The following is a 27,897-nucleotide window of genomic DNA, read 5'->3' on the forward strand; positions in this document are numbered from 1 at the left end:
AATAATCCTTGGAAAAATCCCTGGGGGAACTTCTGGCAATATTCCTGATGGAATTGCTGGTATTTCTGGAGTTCTATCGGAAACGGTCTGGTAGCGAACAAAATTTGTTTCTTGGAGAAATCTCAGGGTAACCGCTTGTGGAACCCATGGAAAAATCGCTGTAAGGATTACAGTAGAGATTATCTTGGATCTTATGGCTCCTGCACATAAGGCTGGAGCACGTGCACAGTATGCAAGGGGTCGTCCATAAATGACGTAGATTTTTAGGGGGAGGGGGATCTTCACGAATTTGTGACGACGTGTGACGAGGGGGAGGGAGGGGTCCTAGCTAGTGGACGTAGCATTTTAAATCAAGTCCGTAAAAAGAAAGGCGCTGAAAAAAATTGCATAGAATTATTTTTTATTAATTTTTTTTTTTTTTACTCATAAACTTGGGTTATAAAATTATGATTAAGCTTCAAAACATTTATATGACAAGATTGAAAAAATATCTATGAAACTTTAGATTTTCTTGATAAATGCAATCAAACAGAAGTTTTGAAGCCTTAAAAAATTATGTGAATAATATACTATATTCGTGTCCAACTTAATAAATTTATAATAAACAAAATAAGTTTAATGAATTGATTAAAAATCAATGCTCTAACTACTTGGAGTACATTTTTTTCGCCATTTATTAACATGACATAAAGTCAGCCGTTTTAGTTTTATCCATATATTATTTTGGGGCTTTATTTCTTTTTTTTTCTATCTTTATTAACGAGATTTTTAGCCCTGGGCTAGTTCATCTCGGGACCAACGGCTTTACTTCCCTTCCGAAGGAAGTCGTCACTGAAATTTTTAGTGACTATCTCGGGGATGGGATTCGATCCCAGGTCCTCGGCGTGAGAGGCGTGTGTTCTAACCCCTACACCAGGTCCGTCCCCCGCTTTATTTCTTCAAGAAAATAAAATATGCTCTTCTTGGCAAATATTACATTTAAAGCAAGATATTTATTCCGTGAATTATGCCTTCAATTTTGCAGGAGATCTCTACCCAATCAACTCATCATTTGTTTTGATATATCAATTCTTGATGGAATAGCCTGAATTTTAATGAGGATAATAGATTCGAGTGTTAACAAAATTGCCCTATCATTAAATTTTGGTAATAACTCGGTAATTTGAAGAATTTTTAGTATTCATTATAGGTTGTGTAAGATTATTTCAGTATGGAAACGATAATGGAAATCAACTGAAATATTGATAGAGATTATTGTATTTGTATAATAATCGCTAAAATTTTCTAAACATTCCAAATATTTCAAGTGTTATCTTTTATGTATCTGGTCACTGTTTGCTAAAATGATTTGAAATTGGATAATGTTAACGATGATTCATTTCAAATTAATATATTTTCTTGATCATCTTCATTGAAATCTATTTCCTAACAACGAATAATTTAAATATAACAATCCTCTGATATAACGAATTTTTTGTTCAATATATTATAAAATATATTCGACCCAAACTCGACAGTAACGAGCTTCATCAATCCAATCAATTTTTTTTCACAGTTTTTATAGTAAACTTGTTATTTATGGTAAGAAAATCAATAGTAATATTATTTAGTCTATACGAAACTGGAAACCTAAACCAAGGAAAATGTTTATTTAAAACTTTTCCAAATTACGTATATCAAACTGTTAGAATATATTATCCTTTCATTTCAATCAGTAATTAATATCAAACTTTGTATTGAACTTCTCAATTCCAATTTTTTGTTTCAACCCAGTCACTAAGGAAAACAAATCAAAAAAATATAGGGGGGGGGAAGGGTGCTCGATATGCTAGGTATTTTTTAGGGGAGAGTACCAGCATTTGTGACGAAATGCTACGAGCGGGGAGGGGGGTGTAAAAAATCATTAAAAAAAATGCTACGTCATTTATGGACGGCCCCCAACCAGTGAATTACAACAAAATTGTATCACAATTATATCAAGATTTGTTACAAATATCAAATTTCATTTCATTTTTGTTCATGCACGTTAAGTTGTAACAATGTCCTTACATAATTAAAACAAAATCAGTTATAATAACAAAGGCTATTTCAAATTTGTTTAAATTTATAACATAATTATAAAACATATCGTGATAAAAAATCTGAGGGAAGTTACTTATACATGTGCGCTTTTATTCATGTAAAAAACATAACAAATTTTGTTATAATTAAATTATGAATAATGACAAACTGAGTTATATTTTTGTTTGATTTGAAACATAATAAGTTACATTTTTGTTTAAATTATATTATATTTTGTTTCAATTTTGTATAGTATAAAGGAAATTGTATTGTATTTTTTGTTATTTTATCTACTACCGACCAGTGGATTACAACAATATTGTAGCACGATTATATCAAGATTTATTACAAATATAAAATTTTGTTTCATTTTGAGTACTTTGAATTCATGGAAGAAATTTAAACATAATTGAAACAAAACCAGTTATATTAACAAAAGCTGCTTCAAATTTGTTACTAGTTAGAACATAATTATAACACATTTTTTTATAAAATTTGTGAGAGCAACGGCTTATAACAAATTTTGCTATAATTCAGTAATGGAAAATAACAAAATGAGTTATATTTGGGTTTGATTCGAAACATAATGAGTTACACTTTTGTTTGAATTATAACATATTTTATTTCAGTTTAGTTTAGTGTAGAGTAAATTGTGTTATAATTTTTATTATTTTAACTACTAATCATTAAAAATTATAACATATATTTTCAACTCTGTTGTAATCCACTGGTCAGGTTACTCTAGTTTTTACTGTATACCTCCCTTATTCTCTGGTCCGTTCAAAATCCAGTTATGCTGAGTTGACTGTACAGTTAAACCTCCATGAGTCGATGTTCCATTACTCGATATCGACTCATGGAACCACATTAAAAATCAATTTTCATGGTTACTATGATCCCAAGTAACACAATTGGTCATATATGAGCTCAAAATACACCATTCGTACATCATAGCTGTTTTGGTTCGAATGTACAATACTGAATATCATACACCTTTATACCCGAAAAAGCGCAAGAACGGAAGGCTTTTAAAACATCTTCTTAGTTCAACTGAATGTTTTACAATACCTATTTCATACTTTTCATAGCATTCGAAATTGTTATATCATACATCGTTATAACCATTAAGTTATAATCAAGTTATCGAGATGATATCTGGCATGCAAAAATACAAGCGCACATTGTGTATTGCTTGGAATGTTTTGACAGCTGGAAAAAAATAAACAAAACTGAAAAAGATTCGTCAATGAATTCAAGTGTCTTGCTACGTAAAACTTGGCTGGGATTTTTTTTATTATGTTCAGAATTGGAAAATATAAGGTGAGCTTTGTGCTTAAAGTGTGTGTTTTTTATGTGCGGTTTAAGATTTCTGGTGAAACGGAGAGTTGTACTTATTGATTATTCACGCGCCGCTTATAGATGTGCAGTTGCTACTTACTTTTCGTAAAATCTATACGGTTGTGTCAAATTTTCGTCAGATCGAACAACCAAGAAACATGGTGGAATTGACCACCAGCGCACAGTGCGGGTCAAAAAGTTTTGTAGTGGTTATTTGTTTATGAATCGATGATAATTCAATTGATTTGTATATTTTGAGGATGTGATACTAGAAACATTAAACAGTGACTGGGTCGCACTTATTCTTAACTTTGCGTGCTTAAAATCGCAAATATTTAAATTAATTCATGTGTCATCATTTTCCTGAGCGGTTCTGTTACATGGCCTTGCTTTGATTGTAGCTATAAAAAAAACAGGTATTGGAATGAAGTTTTAAATAAGTATCAAATACGTGTTTAAAACAACAGAAATAAAAAAAATAAACATGCTCTTTTACTCATTGTAAATGTGAGCATCGTCATTGAGACAAAACAATCTTTTCCATCGGGAACAAATCACAACATCTGGTAAGTTTTTTTTTCACTTTCATTCATTTTCCCCTTTCCGTTCGCATTGATTACCATATCGCAAAATGTTTTTTCGTATATTTTGTTTTGCTCCAAACATAAATCTCTGCATCAATCTTCGAAGAGAAACTGAGATGCCAAAAAGAAATGCTAAATTTGTTTTTCGATTGACAGAAAAAAGCATTATTATAACATCCTAATCACACAATCAAAACAGAGATGTATGCAATATGTTTTCGTATGCAGCTTTATAACTTAGTTACCTCAGCTGAATTTTTGTCATGGGTAGTGTTTTAGCTAAGCTATACATACAATAATCGAACAGAAATATAACGTGAATATTATTTCTGCGCTTGCCTAATAGATATGTTTCCCTAAAACATCATCAGAACAGTATTAAAGCAGAAGATGTATTGGATTTTACCTTTAACACCTGAATATAACATAATTTTCAGAGTGCTGACTGAGAAGATGTTTTCTGTGTTACTTGGGATGGTCCCTTCAAACAGCTTTCCATAGCATTGCTGTTCCATGACTCGATATTTCCATGAGTCGAAGGTCTCTTCAATATCGACTCATGGAGGGTTGACTGTATAATATTTTTTTCCTAATTTGGCCGTAACGGAAATGATATTCTAATATAATATTTTTATGTTTGGGAAGCCCAGCGGTAAACACGCAGCTTCTCAGCTAGACCAAACTAAGGGGCATGGGTTCGATTCCTAGCGGTCGAGGATCCTTTCGAATGATTTCGATTCCTTATATTACATTTTTTTTACCAATTTGGTAATAACGGAAATAAAATTCAAGTATGATAACTTTAGGTTTATGGGACCCATTTAGCCTCAGCGGTAAACGCGCAGCTTTTCAGTAAGATAAAACTAATGGGCATGGGTTCGATTCCGACCGGTCGAGGATCCTTTCGGTTTGGAAATTTTTTCGACTTCCCAGGTATACAATATCATCATGCTTGCCAAGCGATATACATAGGCAAAAATAGTCAGATGGCAAACCTCTCCGTTTATAAATGCTGAGAAGCAGGCTCTGTTCCACTAGGTGCGTAACGCCAGATATATGGCATGGTGTCCATTTACATCTGGATGGAAAATCATGTATTTTGAGCCGTCGCATGATGGTACTATATGATGGTCTGAAAATGTCCACATCACACCCTAGCGGAACCGGTTCCGGAATACTCCGAAATACCGGCCAAATCTAAATGTTGGTCCTCTTGGTGCTCTTGTAAATCGGAATGAAAAACCATGAAATTCGAACCGTCGTTATATACATGTGTATGAACTGCTGAATATGATATACGCCAGTACCTTCTGAAACAGGTTCCAGGTTCCCTTGGGCCCTTGTGCCCAGAATGGCCATGCTGACAAACAATTTCCAGGGTTCCATTCTAGAGTTCCATATCTTTCATATAAAGCTAGAAGAACGAACATCGGTTTAAAATGGATTTTTGAGAGCGTTTTAAAGTCATGGGTCATGTTTGACCCTTAATGCATAATGTGTCACTTTTTTTGTAGCGCCGCTCCTAGAGGTCGCTGAAAGCTTCTTTTAGCACGAAAATGTTCGTTTTCTAAAGTTAGGAAAAGTCAGAAAACTTCAGATTTATATCTCTTTTCTCTACAAAGTTACAGCTTATTTACCGTGTCGATTGGCCAAAAATGACCCCAATGCACAAGGAAGGTTAACTCATTACGCGTGGTAAAGATGGACAAATTACTTATTTTTATTTATTCCTGGATCGTGCTGGATTACATGACATAATTGAAGTTTACATGACATATCATGTAAATATCCATTCCAATTCTTTGCATCATATATCTCAGAAATTAACACGATTCGTTCGAACTGTGCAGGTTTTAGGTTGGCTCAGATTCTGCAGTGCCAGAATCATTACCCGTTCTGTGGCGTAGTTGGTTAACGTGCCCATTCTAGCGTATTTGTAGTCGTAAGATCGAAGCCCACCAGAACGATTCTATAATTTTTCACAATTTTACATCTCAATTTGTCCAAATTGATTTTTGTGTCTACGAACTTCAGGTTTTTTTTCAGTCACAATTAGCCAGAGTGGACATTCATCTATAATTGAACTAGAAGAGTCACAGATATTCTAAATCATGAAGATTGAGCCTTCCCATGCCTAGTTTTGGTCATTTCGGGGCTCAATAGGACCAGAATAACCATGCATTCATCATTTTAGCAAAACACATCCAAACATAAAAACCGTGAAGAATTGGACACAATTAATTTGGATTTGGAGCATAAATCCGAGTAATTTCATCATATTTTCCAGATTGGTCACCTTCCGAGAGTCCAGGAACCGGTTCCGCATGGACCATACTAGACCGTATTATTCAGGGGTTGTGCGCCGGTAATTGATTACTTATTATAGAGAAATTTCATGTCAAAATATCCATCAACCGAATAGTACTGATGTGAATTACATATACAAACAAGTTTCTGAAACTTGACAGTTCTGCCTTTCATTTGAGCCCAACAGAACTGAATTCGGACATCACACTGATTTTTGCAAGCTCTTTGAATTTTCGGATCGAAAACGACCCTAAGTCACAATTTGTAACTTTTTGTTAGGGACTAAGGAAGGTCAAAAATAATTAACATATCTCTATGAGAAAAGAATACACACGGAACCGTAAAACGTCAAAAGAAAGACTTTTGATTTTACTCACTATCGTTCTAGCCTTAAAATTTATTATTGTAAATTTTCTCCAGTTTAAACATACAAGTTTATTGATATATTAAACAAAAACCCTAGCATATAAACTTTAAATTGAAGTAATATCAGCGTTATTGGCTGAGATATTTCATAAATCATATTTTTCAGTTTTGACTCTGTTGTAGTCAAAAACAAACAGTCACCAGATACGATCCAAATCTACCATTGGTAGAGTGGTATTTTTCTTCTGCACGCATCTGATCAGTCCGTCCCTCTTGCTCGTGTGTTGTTTCAGTGTTTCTTTGTTAATTTCTCTCCGATCGTTTCTCGATCGCCAGCCAGCCAGCAATCAGCTGGCAGTTGTAAATACACCGTCGCGATATACGCATCTCCGCGCTATCGAAATAAAATCACTGTTCGTGTACGCGTAGTAATAAAGTGTGTAGTCGTTTCATCTAAATAAACTGTTTAAGTGTTTGACATAAAGATGATTTTTAAGTGCAGCGTCCGAAAGACCCCGTGGTGCGCGCGAACAGACCCAATTTCACCCCCTTTAGACTCATTTTCGACGGTAACCGTTATACTGCATTAACTCAGATGTTGTTTGTCCTTCAAGGACTGCATGAATTATAAAAAACATCCTTATATATAGGCACAATTCGCGAAGAAGGTCTGTTAAGATTCGTGAAGGTTCATTGCCCGCAATCATCCGTGATTGTTGACAAAAGCGAAGGTCTGCCTTATCTGTGAAACTCCGCGAAAGTTCTCATAAACCATTGTAAACAAGGACGAATAATCGAAGCTCCGTGAACATCTGCGAAGGCTCGTGTCGATTTCGAAGGTCTGCAATGCTTCGCAAAGGTTCACGAAGATCTGCAAAAGTCAACCAAACACTCTGTGGTGCCAGGTTGCTAAACCATAAGCCCTCCAACGGTGGCCCTAGCCCATAAAAAATGTCCCTGAAGGCAAATGGTTTCCCGAAACTTGTATCACAATGCTTATCAGGCAGGTGGTATTGATTCAATGTGAAACATGGTACACGCTCCTTCAGAGTTGCCACATTTAAATCTGCCTCGAAGGCCCAAATATATTTTTTATCTCTAGCTGAGGCTGTAAAAATCTTCACAGATCCACATTTTTTGTGTGTGATTTATTTTTTTGACAAAGTAGCTATTTTGAAATCTTTAATCCTAGCTTTTTAAAAGGTTGAAGCAAAATTTTATGGATTTACTATTAAATGATAGGACATTTGTCAACCAGCTACGTCAAAATTTAATTAATACATTATTTAACTATTTTATTATTATTTTTGTGAACCTTCAACAGCCTACAGCTTCGTACGCAAAATACCATCGACTCAATGAACAATGGACTACAACGGAACTGAATTCTTCTAGTAGAGCATTACTTCTAGGCAGAACATTTCTCAAACTCAATCAGAACAGTTTTCCTCAGCTGCCCTATAATAAAGCATCGTAGATTTATTTTATCCCACCATCCAGTTGAGCACTTGTCTTCGCCATCCGCTTTTCTTTTGTGAGGAATAAATCTCTATCCATTTTCCTCCTTTGACTCGTTGAGTGCTTTCCATTTGCCTGCAGTAGTTTTCCGAATAAGCTATATCCCAGTGTGGCGGCAATGTCAACAGATACCAAACAGTTTCTTGTGAAGGCTGCAGCCTTTGGGAACCTTATGAGGGCTGGGGCATTCATCGTTCGGATCACAGCTTTAATCTAGCTTCGGGGAGTCACATTTTACCATCTTCCACGTTTCAATATAGTGTGACAGGCATTTGGTGGCGTAGCTGATAAAACTGCAACGAAGCCAACCAATTCATATTGTATATACCTGTAGTTTCGAAGCAGTAGGGCATGGGAAGGCATCCAGCCAACATCCCTTGTTCAGCTGGTAGACGTCACCCAGCAACGAAAAACCAATCCAACTCCGTAATAAAAACGTTTGATTTAGTGAAGAAAAAATATTCAAATTCAATGGCTTTTGCTTCGATGTCGGTTTTTACCATAACGCCTCGGTTCACGTCCCGAATCACTTGCACGAGTGATTCGGGATATAGTTAGTGGCAGTGGGCTTCAACGGTCTTATTGTTTGGCTTTAACACGTTTTTGGGTTTGGATTTGAATTGAATTTGTATTGGATTTTGGATTGGATTTGGATTGGATTTGGATTGGATTTTGGATTGGATTTGGATTGGATTTGGATGGATTTGGATTGGATTTGGATTGGATTTGGATTGGATTTGGATTGGATTTGGATTGGATTTGGATTGGATTTGGATTGGATTTGGATTGGATTTGGATTGGATTTGGATTGGATTTGGATTGGATTTGGATTGGATTTGGATTGGATTTGGATTGGATTTGGATGGATTTGGATTTGGATTGGATTTGGATTGGATTATGGATTGGATTTGGATTGGATTGGATTGGATTTGGATGGTTTTGTTGGATTGGATTGGATTTGGATTGGATTTTGGATTGGATTTGTATTGGATTTGGATTGGATTTGGATTGGATTTGATTGGATTTGGATTGGATTTGGATTGGATTTGGATTGGATTTGGATTGGATTTGGATTTGGATTTTGGATTGGATTTGGATTGATTTGGATTTGGATTTGGATTGGATTTTGGATTGGGAATTTGGATTTTGGATTTGGATTGGATTTGGATTGGATTTGGATGCGATTTGGATTGGATTTGGAATGGATTTGGAATTGGATTTGGATTGGATTTGGATTGGATTTGGATTGGATTTGGATTGGATTTGGATTGGATTTGGATTGGATTTGGATTGGATTTGGATTGGATTTGGATTGGATTTGGATTGGATTTGTGTTTGGATTGGATTTGGATTGGATTTGGATTGGATTTGGATTGGATTTGGATTGGATTTGGATTGGATTTGGATTGGATTTGGATTGGATTTGGATTGGATTTGGATTGGATTTGGATTGGATTTGGATTGGATTTGGATTGGATTTGGATTGGATTTGGATTGGATTTGGATTGGATTTGGATTGGATTTGGATTGGATTTGGATTGGATTTGGATTGGATTTGGATTGGATTTGGATTGGATTTGGATTGGATTTGGATTGGATTTGGATTGGATTTGGATTGGATTTGGATTGGATTTGGATTGGATTTGGATTGGATTTGGATTGGATTTGGATTGGATTTGGATTGGATTTGGATTGGATTTGGATTGGATTTGGATTGGATTTGGATTGGATTTGGATTGGATTTGGATTGGATTTGGATTGGATTTGGATTGGATTTGGATTGGATTTGGATTGGATTTGGATTGGATTTGGATTGGATTTGGATTGGATTTGGATTGGATTTGGATTGGATTTGGATTGGATTTGGATTGGATTTGGATTGGATTGGATTGGATTGGATTTGGATTGGATTTGGATTGGATTTGGATTGGATTTGGATTGGATTTGGATTGGATTTGGATTGGATTTGGATTGGATTTGGATTGGATTTGGATTGGATTTGGATTGGATTTGGATTGGATTTGGATTGGATTTGGATTGGATTTGGATTGGATTTGGATTGGATTTGGATTGGATTTGGATTGGATTTGGATTGGATTTGGATTGGATTTGGATTGGATTTGGATTGGATTTGGATTGGATTTGGATTGGATTTGGATTGGATTTGGATTGGATTTGGATTGGATTTGGATTGGATTTGGATTGGATTTGGATTGGATTTGGATTGGATTTGGATTGGATTTGGATTGGATTTGGATTGGATTTGGATTGGATTTGGATTGGATTGGATTGGATTGGATTTGGATTGGATTTGGATTGGATTTGGATTGGATTTGGATTGGATTTGGATTGGATTGGATTTGGATTGGATTTGGATTGGATTTGGATTGGATTTGGATTGGATTTGGATTGGATTTGGATTGGATTTGGATTGGATTTGGATTGGATTTGGATTGGATTTGGATTGGATTTGGATTGGATTTGGATTGGATTTGGATTGGATTTGGATTGGATTTGGATTGGATTTGGATTGGGATTTGGATTGGATTTGGATTGGATTTGGATTGGATTTGGATTGGATTTGGATTGGATTTGGATTGGATTTGGATTGGATTTGGATTGGATTTGGATTGGATTTGGATTGGATTTGGATTGGATTTGGATTGGATTTGGATTGGATTTGGATTGGATTGGATTGGATTTGGATTGGATTTGGATTGGATTTGGATTGGATTTTGGATTTGGATTGGATTTGGATTGGATTTGGATTGGATTTGGATTGGATTTGGATTGGATTTGGATTGGATTTGGATTGGATTTGGATTGGATTTGGATTGGATTTGGATTGGATTTGGATTGGATTTGGATTGGATTTGGATTGGATTTGGATTGGATTTGGATTGGATTTGGATTGGATTTGGATTGGATTTGGATTGGATTTGGATTGGGATTTGGATTGGATTTGGATTGGATTTGGATTGGATTTGGATTGGATTTGATTGGATTTGGATTTGGATTGGATTTGGATTGGATTTGGATTGGATTTGGATTGGATTTGGATTGGATTTGGATTGGATTTGGATTGGATTTGGATTGGATTTGGATTGGATTTGGATGGATTTGGATTGGATTTGGATTGGATTTGGATTGGGATTTGGATTGGATTTGGATTGGATTTGGATTGGATTTGGATTGGATTTGGATTGGATTTGGATTGGATTTGGATTGGATTTGGATTGGATTTGGATTGGATTTGGATTGGATTTGGATTGGATTTGGATTGGGATTTGGATTGGATTTGGATTGGATTTGGATTGGATTTGGATTGGATTTGGATTGGATTTGGATTGGATTTGGATTGGATTTGGATTGGATTTGGATTGGATTTGGATTGGATTGGATGGATTGGATTGGATTTGGATTGGATTTGGATTGGATTTGGATTGGATTTGGATTGGATTTGGATTGGATTTGGATTGGATTTGGATTGGATTTGGATTGGATTTGGATTGGATTTGGATTGGATTTGGATTGGATTGGATTTGGATTGGATTTGGATTGGATTTGGATTGGATTTGGATTGGATTTGGATTGGATTTGGATTGGATTTGGATTGGATTTGGATTGGATTTGGATTGGATTGGATTGGATTGGATTGGATTTGGATTGGATTTGGATTGGATTTGGATTGGATTTGGATTGGATTTGGATTGGATTTGGATTGGATTTGGATTGGATTGGATTTGGATTTGTTTTTAAGAAAATCCAAGCTATTAAATTTAAAATTTGGGACTAGCTGAAGATAATCGAATGTGTTCCTCGAGAGCAATTCATGTTCACTTTTTTGTGTGTCGATTTATGATTCCTGCCCCTAGATTCTTGCTCTCGCATCTCTTTCGTAGCAATTCATTTTTCCTTTTTTTTCTTTTTCCACAATTCTACAGATTGGATCATTGATCATCGAGTCGACAAGGAAAAAAGATTCTGGGAACTACTCGTGCAGCCCATCGAACAGTCCACCGATCACCGTTTCGCTGCATGTCATCAATGGTAAGTTGAAATTAGGAACGTTGGCAAATTTTCGTTTCGTTTCGATTTCGTTCAATTGGGTACCGTTTTGCTCCACAATGCAGACTTTTTTCTCGGGTATCCTTCTTCTCCACCCAATTTGTAGGCGGAATATTTGTGGATGAAAGTTGTTCATTGCTGCTCAAGTGCACTTCCGAACGCTAATTTGGCATCACATTTCCAATGAAAGGAGCAGGATTCTATTCATCTAAAGCAATATAAGTTTATTTGTATGATTAAAATTTGATCCTGTGTGTTTTAAAACTTGTGATTTGTATCACATTTTCAACATTAGCGTACCTTGAACTCTAATCTATAGGGGGCTTCACCCTTTTGATCAATCGAATTCCTTCAGTAAGGTGCATACTTAGCATGAGATTTTAAATTTTCTAGGGGGGGGCTTGAACTTTTCTAGGGAGGTCTAAACCCCACCCTAAGACCACCCCCCCCCCCCCCTGTATTTCCACCAATGATTTCCAAACGTAATGACATTGCTCGAATGCTTTAATGACTTCAATTGATACATTTCCAATTCTAAGAAATCATTTGCATTTGTGATGTGGTGTCAGCTGTATCGAATTGATTAATGCGGAATTCCACCGCCCAACATTTTCAATTAAAATCATGCCTTTCTGGAAAATTGATAAGCTACATTTGTGTCATTTTTCTGTAATTAACAGGTGAATCCTCAGCATCTGCCGTTACGTCGTCCGCTGGATCGCTGTTTGATGGTGAGTATGAGTTTAATTCAATTTGTTTGGTTTGAATTCAAGCTTCGGAGCATCCGATTTAGGTAAACCGTGTAAGAAAAAAAGATTGAGCATTTTTTTTAGTGGGAATTAATTACAAACCATAATAATACTTTTGATCTTCATTCAGATAAGAAACCCCGAACTTTAAGTTGTCAGAATATATTGTAGATTTGCGTTTGGAAAGGGTATGGATAATTTCTTACGTTAAGATCTCTGTTTAGGTAACTTAATGAGTACAACAGGTGTTCTAGTTCATTCATTACTTACCTTACCAGTCAAGCTAAGGTCTGGGTGGCCTCTTCTGTACGTAGGAGACGTCTTAATTCGACTCGGTCCATGGCTGCCCGTCGCCAGCCACGCATTCTGCGAAGATCGTCCTCAACTTGATCGACCCATCTAGCTCGCTGCGCACCACGTCGTCTTGTTTTCAAGAACCATTTTCACTGGGTTGTTATCCGATATTCTGATGACATGCCCGGCCCTCCGCAACCTCTCAATTTTTGCGAGGTGGACAATGGTTGGTTCTCCCAGCAGCTGGTGCAATTCGTGGTTCATTCGCCTTCTCCACTTTCCGTCTTGCATCTGCGCTTCGCCGTAGATGGTCCGCAACACCTTCCGTTCGAAAACACCAAGGGCGCATTGATCCTCTGCACGTAAGGTCCATGTTTCGTGCCCATAGAGGAGTACCGGTCTAATCAGCGTCTTGTAGATGGTTAACTTCGTGCGATGGCGAACTTTGCTCGATCGGAGCGTTCTGCGGAGTCCAAAGTAGGCACGATTTCTAGTCTCTGGATTTCTCTGGTGGTGTCGTTGTCGGCAGTTAATATTAAAATACTTTTCACAGTAATCTGAGAGCGCTTAAGTTGGCAGTTATGATCAAAACTTTTGAAATTGACAACTGAAATATGTTAAGGGCTTTACAAGTTTAATTTAATATAACTAGTGAAAGTGTACCAGTTATGGCCATAGTGGTTCCCTATTTGGCCATATGTGACATTTTGATTACTTTCACATTTTAAATCTTTCTGAATGCTTTAACATCAAGATAAATCTTAAATCGAACTGCTACAACACACACAAATTTTCAAAATTTGAAGACATTGAAGTAAACTCGTATGGCTAAATAGGGAACCACTATGTTCATAACTGGTACACTTACCCTATATGATAATTTTCAAATTATTTAGCCAGAAAATTATGGTTTTTAAACTTTCAATGACTGATAACGGCTCGTTAATCATTACGCAGCTATTATAACAAATCACATAAACTTCCGTTGAAAACTGTTATATCATCTAACGAAATGTGTTCGTTCAAGAAGTGAGCAAACCCGGGATTTGCGATAAGTTACGATGGTTTATACGATTTAAAAATGTATAATCTACCTAGAGTAATGCGAAGGGTTCCAGATCATTCAGGAATTTTCGCTATATTTTATACAGGTTCATAAACTATTTTGAGTATATGATGTCTGAGTTTAGTGCTTTACCAAAACGCCACCAAAGGTGAACAGAGGTCCCTAAAAGTTGTTTTTTTAACACAAACAATATTTAAAATCCCTTTTTACTTTTTCCGCATTACAATGAATCCTGTTGCAAATGCTTGAGGCTCCAGAGATTACTACGCGACTATTCCATAGATACAAAGATTCGTCGTGCAAAATCTTTAGGAATTCTACTAGTGATTCAATCAAAATTTTCTTCAAAAATACGTACGATGACACCTCCAGAAAGATGCCACAAGTAGTATCGCAGGAATTCGTTTTGATATTCTTCAAATGATTTCTCATGATATGCTTAGATAACACAATTTGCTCCAGAAATAGGCTGTCCAATAATGATATTCAAACGAATAATTCCCACAGAAATTCTTACAGCATATCGTAGAAGGATTCTTTCAAAAGTGTTTGTATTCATTTCATTAGTTATAACTTTAGGATTCTTTGAAAATATTGCTAAATAAATTCTTCCAGCATAAACAAACAAAGGTTTATTCTAGGTTTGAAGCTCTCATGGCAATTTTTCCGATACACTTTCAGTCGTTTTCAGAACCATCCTTCAGTAATCACTCCACAGATTTTTCCATTGATTATTTTACAAAATTTATTAGGAATTCCACGAATTTCATAATAAGCTCAACCGGGTTTCCATCACGAAATACTCCCAAAGTTTTGAGTTATGTTATAGAAATCATTCCTGTGATTTCTCCAAGAGTTCCACACCTGATTTTACAGGATTTCCCCTTAAAAATTGATGCAGGGTCTCGTTTTAAAAAAAAATCAACATTTTTTTGTGATATCCGCACTGCCGTGAATCACGCATTTTCGTCAAAATTGAGCTAAGTTCAGTTTTCAATATATCTTCCAATGCTTTTTCAGCTGCAATATTGAGATAATATGATTTATTCGGAAAAAATAGGGAAAACAGCAAGTTGAATTGTCCCATAATGAAAAGTAACCGCATATCAGTCCCACTACAGATTTCCGCATCGTGTAACATAAACATCCCAGACAACCAGAAGTCACATGAAAGTTCACGTAATAACTCGCTAATTTATACAAATTACATCAAACCCGCAAAACACGGTGAATAAAATCGTCAGACTAATTAGTTTCCTCGCATAAAACGCTTTTTTTTCTGAGTTCATTTGTAGGGGGAGATCCCCCAGTATCGAACAGCACCCAATAACGGACAAAATCGAAAAATTGAGAAAACATAGTCCAATCAACCTATAGCCGTAGCGGTAAACGCGCAGCTATTCAGCATGACCATGCTGAGGGTCGTGCGTTCGAATCCCGCTGGTCAAGGATCTTTTCGTAAAGGAAATTTTTACGATTCCCAGGGCATAGAGTATCTTCGTACCTGCCATACGATACACACATGCAAAAATGGTCAATCGGCAAAGAAAGCTCTCAGTTAATAACTGTGGAAGTGCTCATAAGAAAACTAATCTGAGAAGCAGGCTTTGTCCCAGTTGGGACGTTACGCCAGAAAAAAAGAAGAAGAAGAAGTCCAATCAAGAAGAAAAGAAAGCTACTATAGAGTGTAATGTTTGCTCAGATTAACACATCCTTGAATTATGCATGTTTTTTAGAAAAAGAAGAGATGTTTGAAAATCGGTAAAAAGTTGACGCATCGCCTTAAATTTGAGCCTGATAAGTAATTAATTTGAATACGAAAACACAATGTTCATTATTTTCAACCACTAATCCTAATATTTATTGAAGGTATGCATGTATGTTATTGTATGAAGGGCCCCCGAATCTGACCTCTCACTGGGCCCCAAAAACCCTAGCTACGCCACTGACTACAGCCTCCAATTCTTATAATATATTGCTTATATACAGCCTCCAATTCTTGTAAAACCTTTTTATTCCTATCCATCGAGCTACATTATAGCTCGGAAACTATTCTGCCATGAATAATAATAATAATCTTATGATCCTCAGAACACACTGATATGTAACTTGACTAACTATTTAAACAAAACGTGTAATGTATCCAAAATTGCTCACAAACCTACGATGTTATTCAAAAAAGTTGTAATCCAAGCTTATTGGTTGTACTATGAATTTTAAATAACTCTGTAGGCAAGATTACCAACTTCCATTGCTTCTACCGATACTTTTTTCTCATTTATTTTCTACTCCTTATAATAAATAGAAGTTATTCGGTAATTCATTCGGAACTGATCCAATATCCAACCTGTTGGAAAAATTAGTGTACACGTCTGTTAAGGTATAGTGGGTGCTATAAACTACTAAATTTAGATATCATATGCTTAACATAATTCTTGAACTTGTGTAGATAATGACCAAATATAATGAATAAGCTAAGGCCTCCATCAGACTAACCGTAGAAGCGATGCATCTATGTGCAAGGTCTCACGTATAAAATGTCGCGAAATGCCCTTATACCTACAATAGTGGAGGGGTTTAGGGACAAAATGTCGAAAGACAAAAGGTCGAATCCCAAAACGTCGAATGCCAAAACGTCGAATCCCAAAACGTCGAAAAGGACAAAACGTCGAAGGGACAAAACGTCGAAAGCAGTAGTGTTGCTAAGGAAAAAATTGTTGCGATGCGAAAGGTGTTGGAAAAAGCACAATTCGCAATTTTCATCACAGTAAGCATAGAACAAATTTTCACTAAAATGTCAATTTCTATCTAGACAAGAAGCAGTGAAGCACTTCGAAAAACAAATTCGCCGTACCTCTGGATGCTTATAACAGCAAATGAAGAGAAAAAAGTAGTGTAACGTGCACTGGGACGAGTTGGAAGGCAAAGTTTTGAATACGATATCAGTAGATGTGAACAGGAGGTTGTTTCATTTGTAGCGTGTCAGCTACCATTCTATTTTATCCCAGCCACTTCAACTTGCCCCTTTGTACTTTACATTTTTTTCCTACGACTAGTGGGCGAACAAAATTTTAATTTGTACTAAAGCAAGATGCCTCAGAATGTGATGATTCCAGCATTTTACGTAAGATAAATTTGTTTTCACCTAAAACAAAATCTTTGTATCTCAATAGGTTCATTTTTTTGTGATTATGTTACTGTAAAATAACTTCTCAAAATTTAATACAGAACTTGGTGAATTGAATTTGCTTCTGGTTAAGCTTAATGTTGGTAGATAGAGTATTATTCATTTTTATAAGATACATCCGTTCTTTCAACAAACTAGTGACATCAATCTCATCAAATTTACGAATGGATTCTTGATAATTAGTGGATTTTTTATTCTTCTAAAATGTACTCATTCTTTTATTGAAAATGTAAAAATCAATCAAATAATTAACTTATTTTTCAATGTTTGACTAACTAGCACTTTGGTGAGATACTTAAAAAATTATTTTATAACCTGAACATCAAAAAATTTCTTTTCAAATTCAGATAAATTTTAGTTATTTAGCATTTTATTTTTATTATCACTTCGAAGACGAGCTATAAATTACGATATCATGGTGATAATAGTCAAATCGAAATATTTTTCAATGCCTCAACTGTTTAAAACATTGTTGAGTGTTTGAATTTGACGTTACATTATTATCGATTTCCTTCGCATTACTTATTAATCGAATAGGTCAAAGTCACTACAGCGCAAGTTTTGCCAAACACCCTCGATTTTTTTTTCTTTGACGTTTTGTCCTTTCAACGTTTTGGAATCGACATTTTTTTATTTCGACGTGTTGTCCCTTCAACGTTTTTCTTTTTCGACGTTTTGGAATTCGACATTTTGTCTTTCAACGTTTTGTCCTTTCGACATTTTGGCATTCGACGTTTTGGCATTCGACCTTTTGTCTTTCGACGTTTTGGCATTCGACGTTTTGTCCCTTCGACGTTTTGTCCTTTCGACGTTTTGGCATTCGACATTTTGGCATTCGACATTTTGTCTTTCGACGTTTTGTCACCCAACCTAGTGGAGGCGATATACGTACATGTATATATGATGAAAATTGACATGCAATGCGAGTTTGTAAATTTCATTTCGAAATAATTTAATAATTTATTATGCGACTTAGTTTATTTGACAGCTGCTACGGGTTGATCCTACTTACTTTATACAAGTATACGAAATGAACATATTAACTCATAAAATAGCGTATATTGCGAGGAAACTCATCGGTTAAATGAATTTATTCACTATGTAGTGCGCGTGTAATGCAATTTGTATATAAAAACGACTTCGTCTACTGTTATGCAATTTCTGGTTGCTGGGTAGTGACCACTATTGTCAATATTCACTAAGTCTAGAGTTAACCTATTCACGACAAGACATGAAGAATGAGCCATCGCATGATATGTTTTGGTGTAAATACTCTGGGAACTTCCGGTGTTCCCAAAAGTGGCTATTCTAGTTATATATTCATTTCCCAGAATGTCCGTTCCCCCAAACTCTAGTTTCCCGAACGCCATTTCCCCCGAATATCCCGTTTCTCAGAATAGCCGAACCGAAACCGCGATTGAATTCGACCTTTACGTCTTTTTGGCACTGACATTAATGTAACAGATCAGGTAAACTATGTCGGAGTCGTTCTAGATTCCAAACTTTCTTGGGCACCTCACATTGATTTCAGAGTCAAAAAAGCTTGCGTGGTCTTTGGTCAATGCCGTCGAACCTTTGGTAAAACTTGGGGCCTCAAACCCAAGTATATCAAACGCATTTACACAGTTGTTTGACCAATATTGACCCTTTTCGACGTTGCGCCACTACACATACCAGTGTGAGATCAAGCTTCCTATCGGGTGGACGCACTTTCAAGAGTGCTCTTCATTAAGTTGTGTGTTTTGTGAGCGAACCTCACTTAGTTTGTGGTGATGGCTCTCTATTCCCGCGAAAACATGTTCAAAGTCGATTTATCGAACTAACCGCGACGTACAAGTTATGAAGAAATTCATGACATCATCAAACAAACTCTTGGAATAGCGCCAAGCCAAGTTAGGCGCTTACAAGTCAACCATTCGCTAAAATGCGTACACGTGAAATGTGTGGAATTAGTGACAGCCGAAAATGTAGTGAATAAACACGTTGGGCGACACGATTTGGAGGTGGAAGGCTGCAAATACAGAATACGGCTAACTATCGATAAGGGGTACACAGAGGTCAAAGTGCATGACCTCTCCGAAAGCATCACCAACGAAGACATTGCGACGTTTTCACATCGCAACGGTGATGTACACGACGTGAAGGAATTGAGCTGATCGTCAAACTTCGCTTACCAACAAATTTCATCAGGCGTGCGAGTCATAACGCTACATACGCATATTCGATCGTTTGTAGCCATCAAAGGTCAGGAGAGCCTGATTACTTACTGCAATCAGCCTCTCTCGTGCAGGCATTGTGCACAACCACGGCATCTCGGCCGTAAATGTGCACAAAATAAGAAGGAAGCCAAACCAATGTCCAATATGCCGATCACCAACAAACCAACGCCCGATAATAAACAAACATCCAACGAACCCAAACCAACCAAATCGGTCTTATTCGACTTAACGAGTGCATCATCATCGAGTACCATGAAGATCAAGCCGACGACTGGTAAGCCTACCACCACTGATACTCAAAAGACGAATAGAACGAAACAGCAGCAGCAGCAGAAACACGTACAGCAATCCAAACGAGCAGTGAGCCGTCCGATCGACTCGTCAATGGAATCAACACCGAGGAAGAAGCAAGATCTCACCGAAAAAGCCATTCGTGAAGCAGCACAGCAGCAAGCTACTTTACCCGCAGAGGAGGAATCATCAGGCGATAGCGATATGGAAACGGTTAACTTAGATGACAATGTCGAACCCAGTAACGTCACTCAGACCCAGGGGCCCAGATAGCCGTAGCGGTAAACGCGCAGCTATTCAGCAAGACCAAGCTGTGAGGGTCGTGGGTTCGAATCCCACCGGTCGAGGATCTTTTCGGGTTGGAAATTTTCTCGACTTCCCAGGGCATAAAGTATCATCGTACCTGCCACACGATATACACATGCAAAAATGGTCAATTGGCATAGAAAGCTCTCAGTTAATAACTGTGGAAGTGCTCATAAGAACACTAAGCTGAGAAGCAGGCTTTGTCCCAGTTGGGACGTAACGCCAGAAAGAAGAAGAAGAACGTCACTCAATGGATCGCATGGTTAAAAAGGAAGGGGAAAATATGAAATGTTAATTACTGAATTAGTCTTCGAGCCGAATGATCGGAAACGATTAAAGGGTCGTTAATGGAACAAACAAACAAACAACAACTACATATACGTCTTAAACAAGAAGCACTTTCTTGCTCTTACCGTTTATGAGTACCGCCGTGCGGGGTGACATTGGGCCTAGGGGGTGACTTTGACCGCCCTTTTCGATGCATCTCATGACTAGAGCGGGTGTCAAAATACTAATCCATGACGATCCAGTGGCTAATTATAACGTATTCTTGAAGCTTGCCACATTGTTTTCATTATTCCGGTTTTAGTTTGCTGTAAAAATATTGGCCCAAAGTCACCCTCATAGCCCAATGTCACCCCGCACGACGGTACTGGATCTACCGGAAAAAAATCTATGGAATAGTAGATCTACGCACACTTCATTGTACCCACTTTTGGTGAATTGGGACAAAATTGTCCTTGCTCCAAGTGATCTCACAATTGCTTGTCACTTTCCTTACAAGACATTTAGGGTAACTCGGTGTAATACGCCCCACTGGGGCAATACGCCCCTCTGAAGTTTCACGGGATTGAGGCTTCTTTTACACGTAAATATGATTACATTCCTTAACTATTCGCGAATAAATGATGTTGAGCATATACGTTCTTTGAGAAGTATAAACAATCAATAGAAATTCTAAAAATATCGAAAATCAGGTTTTTGGCGTAAAATTATGCATCCGATAAGCAAGCCTTGCCGCTAATGAAGCCCTTCCTACACTATTGTACTTATTGCATAAACTTTTACCGGAAGACGACTGCTAATGGACCCCTTTGAGCTTAGCAAGTGGTGGAATTCTCCTTGGAAACATTTCTACAACGCTGTTGACCTTTTTTCTATGGGAGGGGCATATTGCCCATATTGTTTTGAAATGTAAACATTGGGACGGTTTACACAAAAACATCTAGTACACTTTTTAGAAGCAACCTGGAAAGAGAAAGTTGCATGCAGAGCATGACCAACTAAATGAGCAACACATTGACATAAAAAACTTTAGGAGTGATGCATTTGCTACTGCGATAGAGCAGTTTTTCCTTAAGGGGGGGCGTATTATACCTTTTTACCTTACCACACAATTCCCTTCACGGGAAGAGTGGACGTCTTGCTATTTGGAAAGAAGTATGTCAAACAATATAGCATGTTACACTGATGGCTCCCTTCTTGAAGGCAGAGCTGATGCAGGTGTATATTCTCGTGAGGTAAGGCTGAATCAGTTTTACTCACTTGGTAGAAGCAGCACCGTTTTTCAGGAGGAAATATTTGCTCTTATGTGTGGAGTGCAATCAGCACTTCAACAGCGCGTAATGGGTAAAGCCATATACTTCTGTTCAGATAGTCAAACTGTTATGAAAGCTCTTGCTTCGGCCAACTTAAGGTCGAAGCTTGTTATCGCATGTCGAACTCAAATTGAGGAACTGAATTCAGTCAACTTTGTAAACCTTATATGGGTACCTGGCCATTCTTCCATCGCTGGAAATGAATTGGCTGATGAGCTAGCTCGCGATGAAGCATCGCATGACTTCATTGGCCCTGAGCCTGCTATTTCAATTTCGAATAGCTGGGTGTAGCTTCAGATAAATTGGGCGGCAATTCAGCACAAGCAATATTGGAATAGTTTGGAGTCGTGTCGTCAAACAAAATTGTGCATTACTGAGCCATCTCAAAGGGTGGCAAAGTATTTATCAAATCTGTCAGAGCGTTGACAGGCCACTGCCGACTCAACTATCGCATGGCAAATATTCAGCGTGCTGACTCATTTGTGTGTGATAGCTGTGACTCTGATGAACCGTATCCGATGAACTTCGTATCACCTGATATGTAACTGTCCAGTTCGAACCCATTGTGGTATGGAGCTACATGCTCTCATTTCGCTCATGCGATCTTCCCTCTTCCAGGGAACCCACTCTTATTTCCTCTTATCTTTTTCTTCTCTTCCATCTCCCATCGGGTAGATGATGAAATAGGCTCAAATATGGCGATGGCACAAATCTCCCAACTGGTGGGGAACGTGCCTTTGGAGCCGGCCTTCTGATACCTGATACTTGATAGTTAAAAACTTTCAATATACAGCTACTAAGGCTTGTAGATCCTGAGGCCTGTATTCCATAGTCCTTGGAGGACTAAAGGCATCTATATTTATCCGTACAAAACCCTGTTTACCCGTCTGTCTGTGCGATAAGGCAAAATTGACCCTAAAATAAAATTGTTAAAACTTCACGGAATTTCAATCGATTTTGGTTTTCTGCTGTTTCGGAAGAAAATATTTCTTTCAGTTTTACTTAAAACTATAAGAAAATTCAAAAGAGGGAAGGTCTTGGTGAGAGGTGTTATTATGAGAACAAGAAATTAAAAACGTAAAATTTGGAAACTTTGGACGCTTATATCCCAGGAACAGTTTAACATAAAACTATACTTAAAAAAGATTTGTAACAGGGGTAGGGTTACTATGTTACACATTGGTTAGTTGGGAATTCCACTACATGATGGCGCTATACAGAAAACATTATTCTCTAATCTCCCGATTTTTATAATTTTTGAAGAATGTTTTTCAAGATATTTGAAAAAATTTAATGTGCAAAATAAACAAATCATAGATAAGCTCAAATGTGTGAATGAAATCGATTCACTAACAGCCCTCCAAAATTCTCTGGGGTCATATTGACCCCATAAAACAAACAGAGGGTTAAACGAATAGTTGGAACCCATCAAAAGATTGCTATTCACATCAGTATATTGGAGGTATTTATTAGACGAAGTTTATGGGATGAACCAGAACACCTGTTATACTTACTTAATAACCAAACCGGGGATCTTGACGATAGAAAGGGTTTTTTAACATAACAATCTTCTAGGGTCCAGTATGGTAGATATTCTACCACTTAGAGATGATGAATTTATTTTCATTTACTCATGTATAATTCTTGGAAAACTTTAACTTGCACACATATTACCCTAATTAAGAACCGAATAGATCAAAACTATGCTTAAGATATTGAAAAAGCACAATTTCTCAAAAAAAAAAATGAATCTTTATTTCTTAAGTGTAGATTTCGAAATGCAAAACATCGTGTAACAAACTAAAGTTTTACCCACTGATTCAATTTTCATTTATTTTGTAATACAAAAGACTCAGATTTTGGCTTCAACTCACAAAATATAAATTTGATAAAAATCAAGAAAAACAGGTTTCAGGATTGTGTTTTAACTATTTAAAATTTTCAGATCACTGAGAAAATAAATGAATTTAATATTAATAAAAAAAAATGTTAGTAGAATATTTAATCAGATTTGAAAAAAAATGAAGGAAATTTGCGCTGTGGAATAATGGAATTATTATTATTATTATTTATTAAGGAGGTTTTAACTTCAATGTCATTCGCCTCCAGGAATAATGGAATGGAAATACGCCTAAAAGCCCCATATTCTGAGTTAACCTAATAAACTGAGAGATAACAGTCCAGTGCAGTGACCTGAAAAGCATACTTATAATCCAATATTACCCGTTTTCTCATTGTTTCTCATTCAACCACTCTAAATAAAACTTTTCATCTCCATTACATTTTGCAATTTCGAACTTTTTAAGTAGTTTTCTCCTTTTATGCTAATCTGTATCTTGTAATTAGTATTTTTTTTGTCAATCTGAACTATTGAGCTGTTGAAAGGAACTCCTCATCTCAGCTATGGAAATTATGTATTGTATTTAAATGCTAAAACAAATTCGCTCCCAAGACGTCCGCTGGAATGTGCTGCTGTCGTCATGATGATGGTTTACGACAGCAATGTCAAACTCATACATGGTTTCAAAACATTCGGAACAAAATATTTATTTTCACCGCTCAAGTGAAGTTATGCATGAAATTGAATGAGATCCAATGGTAGAGAATTCATTTATCTACCCAATGGTATTTTTAGTGGCAGCGGAGAATGTCTCGAAACGTGTTTTATTCAAGCGCAAAAATCGCTCAGGCGAATGTTCCAATAAAACTAACCTCACATATCCTGGTTTTCCAACCTCAAACTAGTGCTCCTACCAGCCGGATCTCAATTTTTATGAAAGTAGTATAATAATACAAGAAACAAACGTATGTAGAACATAGAGAATGGATATTCCTACCTCTTCCGCCTAACTATTTCACTGTTAACCGTCTGTTATCAGGAAAATAAAACATTTTTCCCCACAGCGGCATGTGATGGATGCATGAAAAATCAAATCTCTCATCGTTTGACTAGTTGCGCTACCAAAGTATAGATGGCTAACAGTATGTTGCGTTTCGCGCTTTGAGGCGTATAGAGTAACCGTCCTATAGGGAAAATCTTGAGAATTTATATGAAGATATGAAATCGCGTAGATGGAGTGCGTCCTAAATAAGGGGATAGCTGTACATGAGACAGTTCGGCTCATCTGTTCAGAATAGTGATGCCCTGCAAGCTGTGTCAATAAAAGAATTGTGTAACTTCGACTTTTATCACGTCATGCTTCTGTGAGGTTCCAGCAGTGCTTTTTGTGTCAAGCGTATCGACAATAACGTGACGATATATCGAACTTTTTTCCGAAACGTGGTCACCCGAGGGAACTCAGAACATCGACAACTTCTGACTGCTCTCGTTTGCTTCCGCCATCGGGTTTTGGTTTCTGTGAGATAGTGCGATTTCGCCTTGGTTGATCCGATGCTCCGAAAGCAAAAATTTATGTGCACATTTTGCTACTGAAATGAATGTGTTTCCATCACTACTAAACTGCACTTTTTCTCTTTTCTTTGTCTCTTTCCCCCTCATATTGCTCTTTATCTCTTTTCTTTCAGACAGTATATCAATGGTTAAGCAGAGGAACATCCATATTTTATTGCAGCATAGGTCATTTGTTATGTTACTCGTTTTGGTTATCTACGCTCAGCTAAGCTGTCGCATGTACTAGTTAAGAGAATTTATCTAAGTTAATAAATTTGAAAATCATATACAACATACCAGCAGCAAACGAGTCACAGACACAAAACGAGGAACGCGTTCAGCCACAACCGAAATGTATAGGTGGGATTCGGTGCGAATCTGGACATTTGCTCACAACGTACATCGACTGAGATATTTCAAACTACTGTAGAAAGAGAAAAGAAGCGAAGAAAAAAAGTTTGTTCCCTTCACATCGTTATCACCGATCATCCATCGCCGTTTTTTGGCAGTAATAAAAAATACAATTGATTAAGAAACATGCAGAAAAAACACCTAGAGTTAGATGCATTCCTAAATTCTAGAAAGAAGTAACACAAAAAAATCGAAACCAAACGACATAAACCAGCTGTGGACTATTCTGGTGTGTAATCATGATCGTTCAATCAAAGTAGGCTGGACGGATATGGCACATTCGTAGCAACGCTTCCAGCTGCATCCAGCATGTCTACTTTGATTCCCGGGATATGCACAGTCGGTGAAAAATTGCTCTCGATGGTCATATTTGGTATCGTTTGATTTTTCCTAAATGGGGTTTGATAGGGTGAACAGAAAATCTGAAAGAAATTTTACACTTCTCGTTTGCATCACACCGAAGCATAAATAGCCTTTTAAATGAAATTTCATGCCAGCAAGCGTAATAACAAGGAATAACAAGTCTCGTTTTTAGATTTATCAGCATCTTTGAAAAAACTGCTCCACTGACTGAGGTTTTTAAAAACACTTTGCACTTTCTCAGCCATAAAAACGACGGGCTGACGTTTCGTGAACCGGAATCTGGGCTGCATATGACGTTGATATTTTTTCTCCTCGTGAGTCCCTCTCAGCTTTAGACTAACCTTTTTTCTTATTTTTCTATTATTTACGCATTTTGCTCCACATAACTGAAAGGAAATAATATCAAAGTTTTCTACTGAAAAATGCTCATTATTTAAAAAAAATGAAAATTTCAAACATCAGAAGTAAGATATTTCAGTTAAAAAAGCAGAAAAAAGGGATCCTGTAGGGAAAGAACATTGGAGTTTGGATAGAACAAACTCCAATAGTCCCAAAATCCTGTAAGATATTAAAGAAATTAAACATGAAGCTTTGAAATATGACCACTGTGAGCAATTGTTTCACCACTGTGAGTAAGTCCAGAAATGCAGTCCAAATAAAAAAAGAAAGCGTGTATACTGGAATATTTATCGATTATTACCAACACTGAATTTCACGTCGTGGACAATAAATTGTAAGTCTTGCTTTTACGGTTTTCGATAGAGTCTCTCGCACTCTCTATCTTTTTCCATCTAGTACCAGCGGCCTACACAGCTATGATGGGTTATTCTGTTTCACATTCCTGCTAGTCCCCAAAAACTCAAACATCATCCCAGAGGACCCAAAGGCTCCCCGAACGCACATGGAATAATTCTCAACACTAGTAACTGGTGGGGCATCCAATCTGAGAGATAGTGAGTCGAAAGCGACCGCAGAAAAAATTGTGATCGTACCTACTAGCCAAGCGTGGAAAATGTTGGCCATCAATTGAATACATCGTTTAGTTTGGCACAATGGCGATGGTGCGGTACTTGTGTCTATGGGCGTAACCAGGGGGCAGGCTTTGCCCCTCAACATAATTGTCTTATGATAAAATTTTTGGATCATCCCTAGATTCCAACTGTAAATCAGACTTCAGCTAAAGATCTTATCAGAAACCATTCGAAGGTTTTCTAAACATTCCGCAATGGATCTTGCGAGGAATCTATCCGGAAATAAAAAAGAACTCAAAAGGTTTTGCTAAGCATCTGTTAAGTTATCTCAAAATAAATTCATTCAGGTATTCTTCGAAAAGTTTGTCAAGAAATTTGATTATGAATAGGTCCACATATTCTAAGGAATTCCATTATTTTTTAATTTGATTTCATTTTCGATTCTTCAAGGAATTTCCAGGGAGGACCAGAGAGGAAGCTTCAGAATTGCTTTCAAAATTTTATTTTGAATCCTCTGCAGAGCCTTCTTCCTGGAATTCCAACAGCTTATCCATTTTTAAACTTGATTTCTTTTTAGATTCTTCAAGGAATTTCATTAATAATCATTTCAGTGTTTCTTGAAAAAAAATCTAATAGTACAACAAATTTCTTTTACAAACCTTCAGCAACATCTTGTATTTATATGCCTGTAATAATTTTCCCAGAAGTGAATCTCTGAATGTTTCCTGAAATTTCTATGAAATCTCTATAGTTCACAAAGAACTTCTCTCAAGATAAGTACCTAGAATCCATTAGTTAAATCCTGACAG

At 36.9% G+C, this 27,897-nt stretch overlaps 1 protein-coding gene across 2 annotated transcripts in view; it reads left to right on the top strand.

The window, feature by feature from the left end:
* LOC5569646 (zwei Ig domain protein zig-8) overlaps positions 1-25,625 on the top strand; it is a 761,269-nt gene extending 735,644 nt beyond the window's left edge. Inside the window, exons 8-10 of one of the 2 annotated variants that reach the window (XM_001658620.2) lie at positions 12,119-12,224; positions 12,923-12,973; positions 25,478-25,625. In XM_001658620.2, coding sequence (XP_001658670.2) covers positions 12,119-12,224; positions 12,923-12,973; positions 25,478-25,590 — 270 coding nt within the window. In that variant the 3' untranslated portion in view covers positions 25,591-25,625. The remainder of the gene's footprint in view (positions 1-12,118; positions 12,225-12,922; positions 12,974-25,477) is intronic. The other variant, XM_021854888.1, reaches the window with a different exon arrangement.
* The last annotated feature ends 2,272 nt before the right edge of the window (positions 25,626-27,897 follow it).

Source organism: Aedes aegypti, chromosome 3, assembly GCF_002204515.2.
Source record: "Aedes aegypti strain LVP_AGWG chromosome 3, AaegL5.0 Primary Assembly, whole genome shotgun sequence".
NCBI classification, from domain to species: Eukaryota; Metazoa; Arthropoda; class Insecta; order Diptera; family Culicidae; genus Aedes; species Aedes aegypti.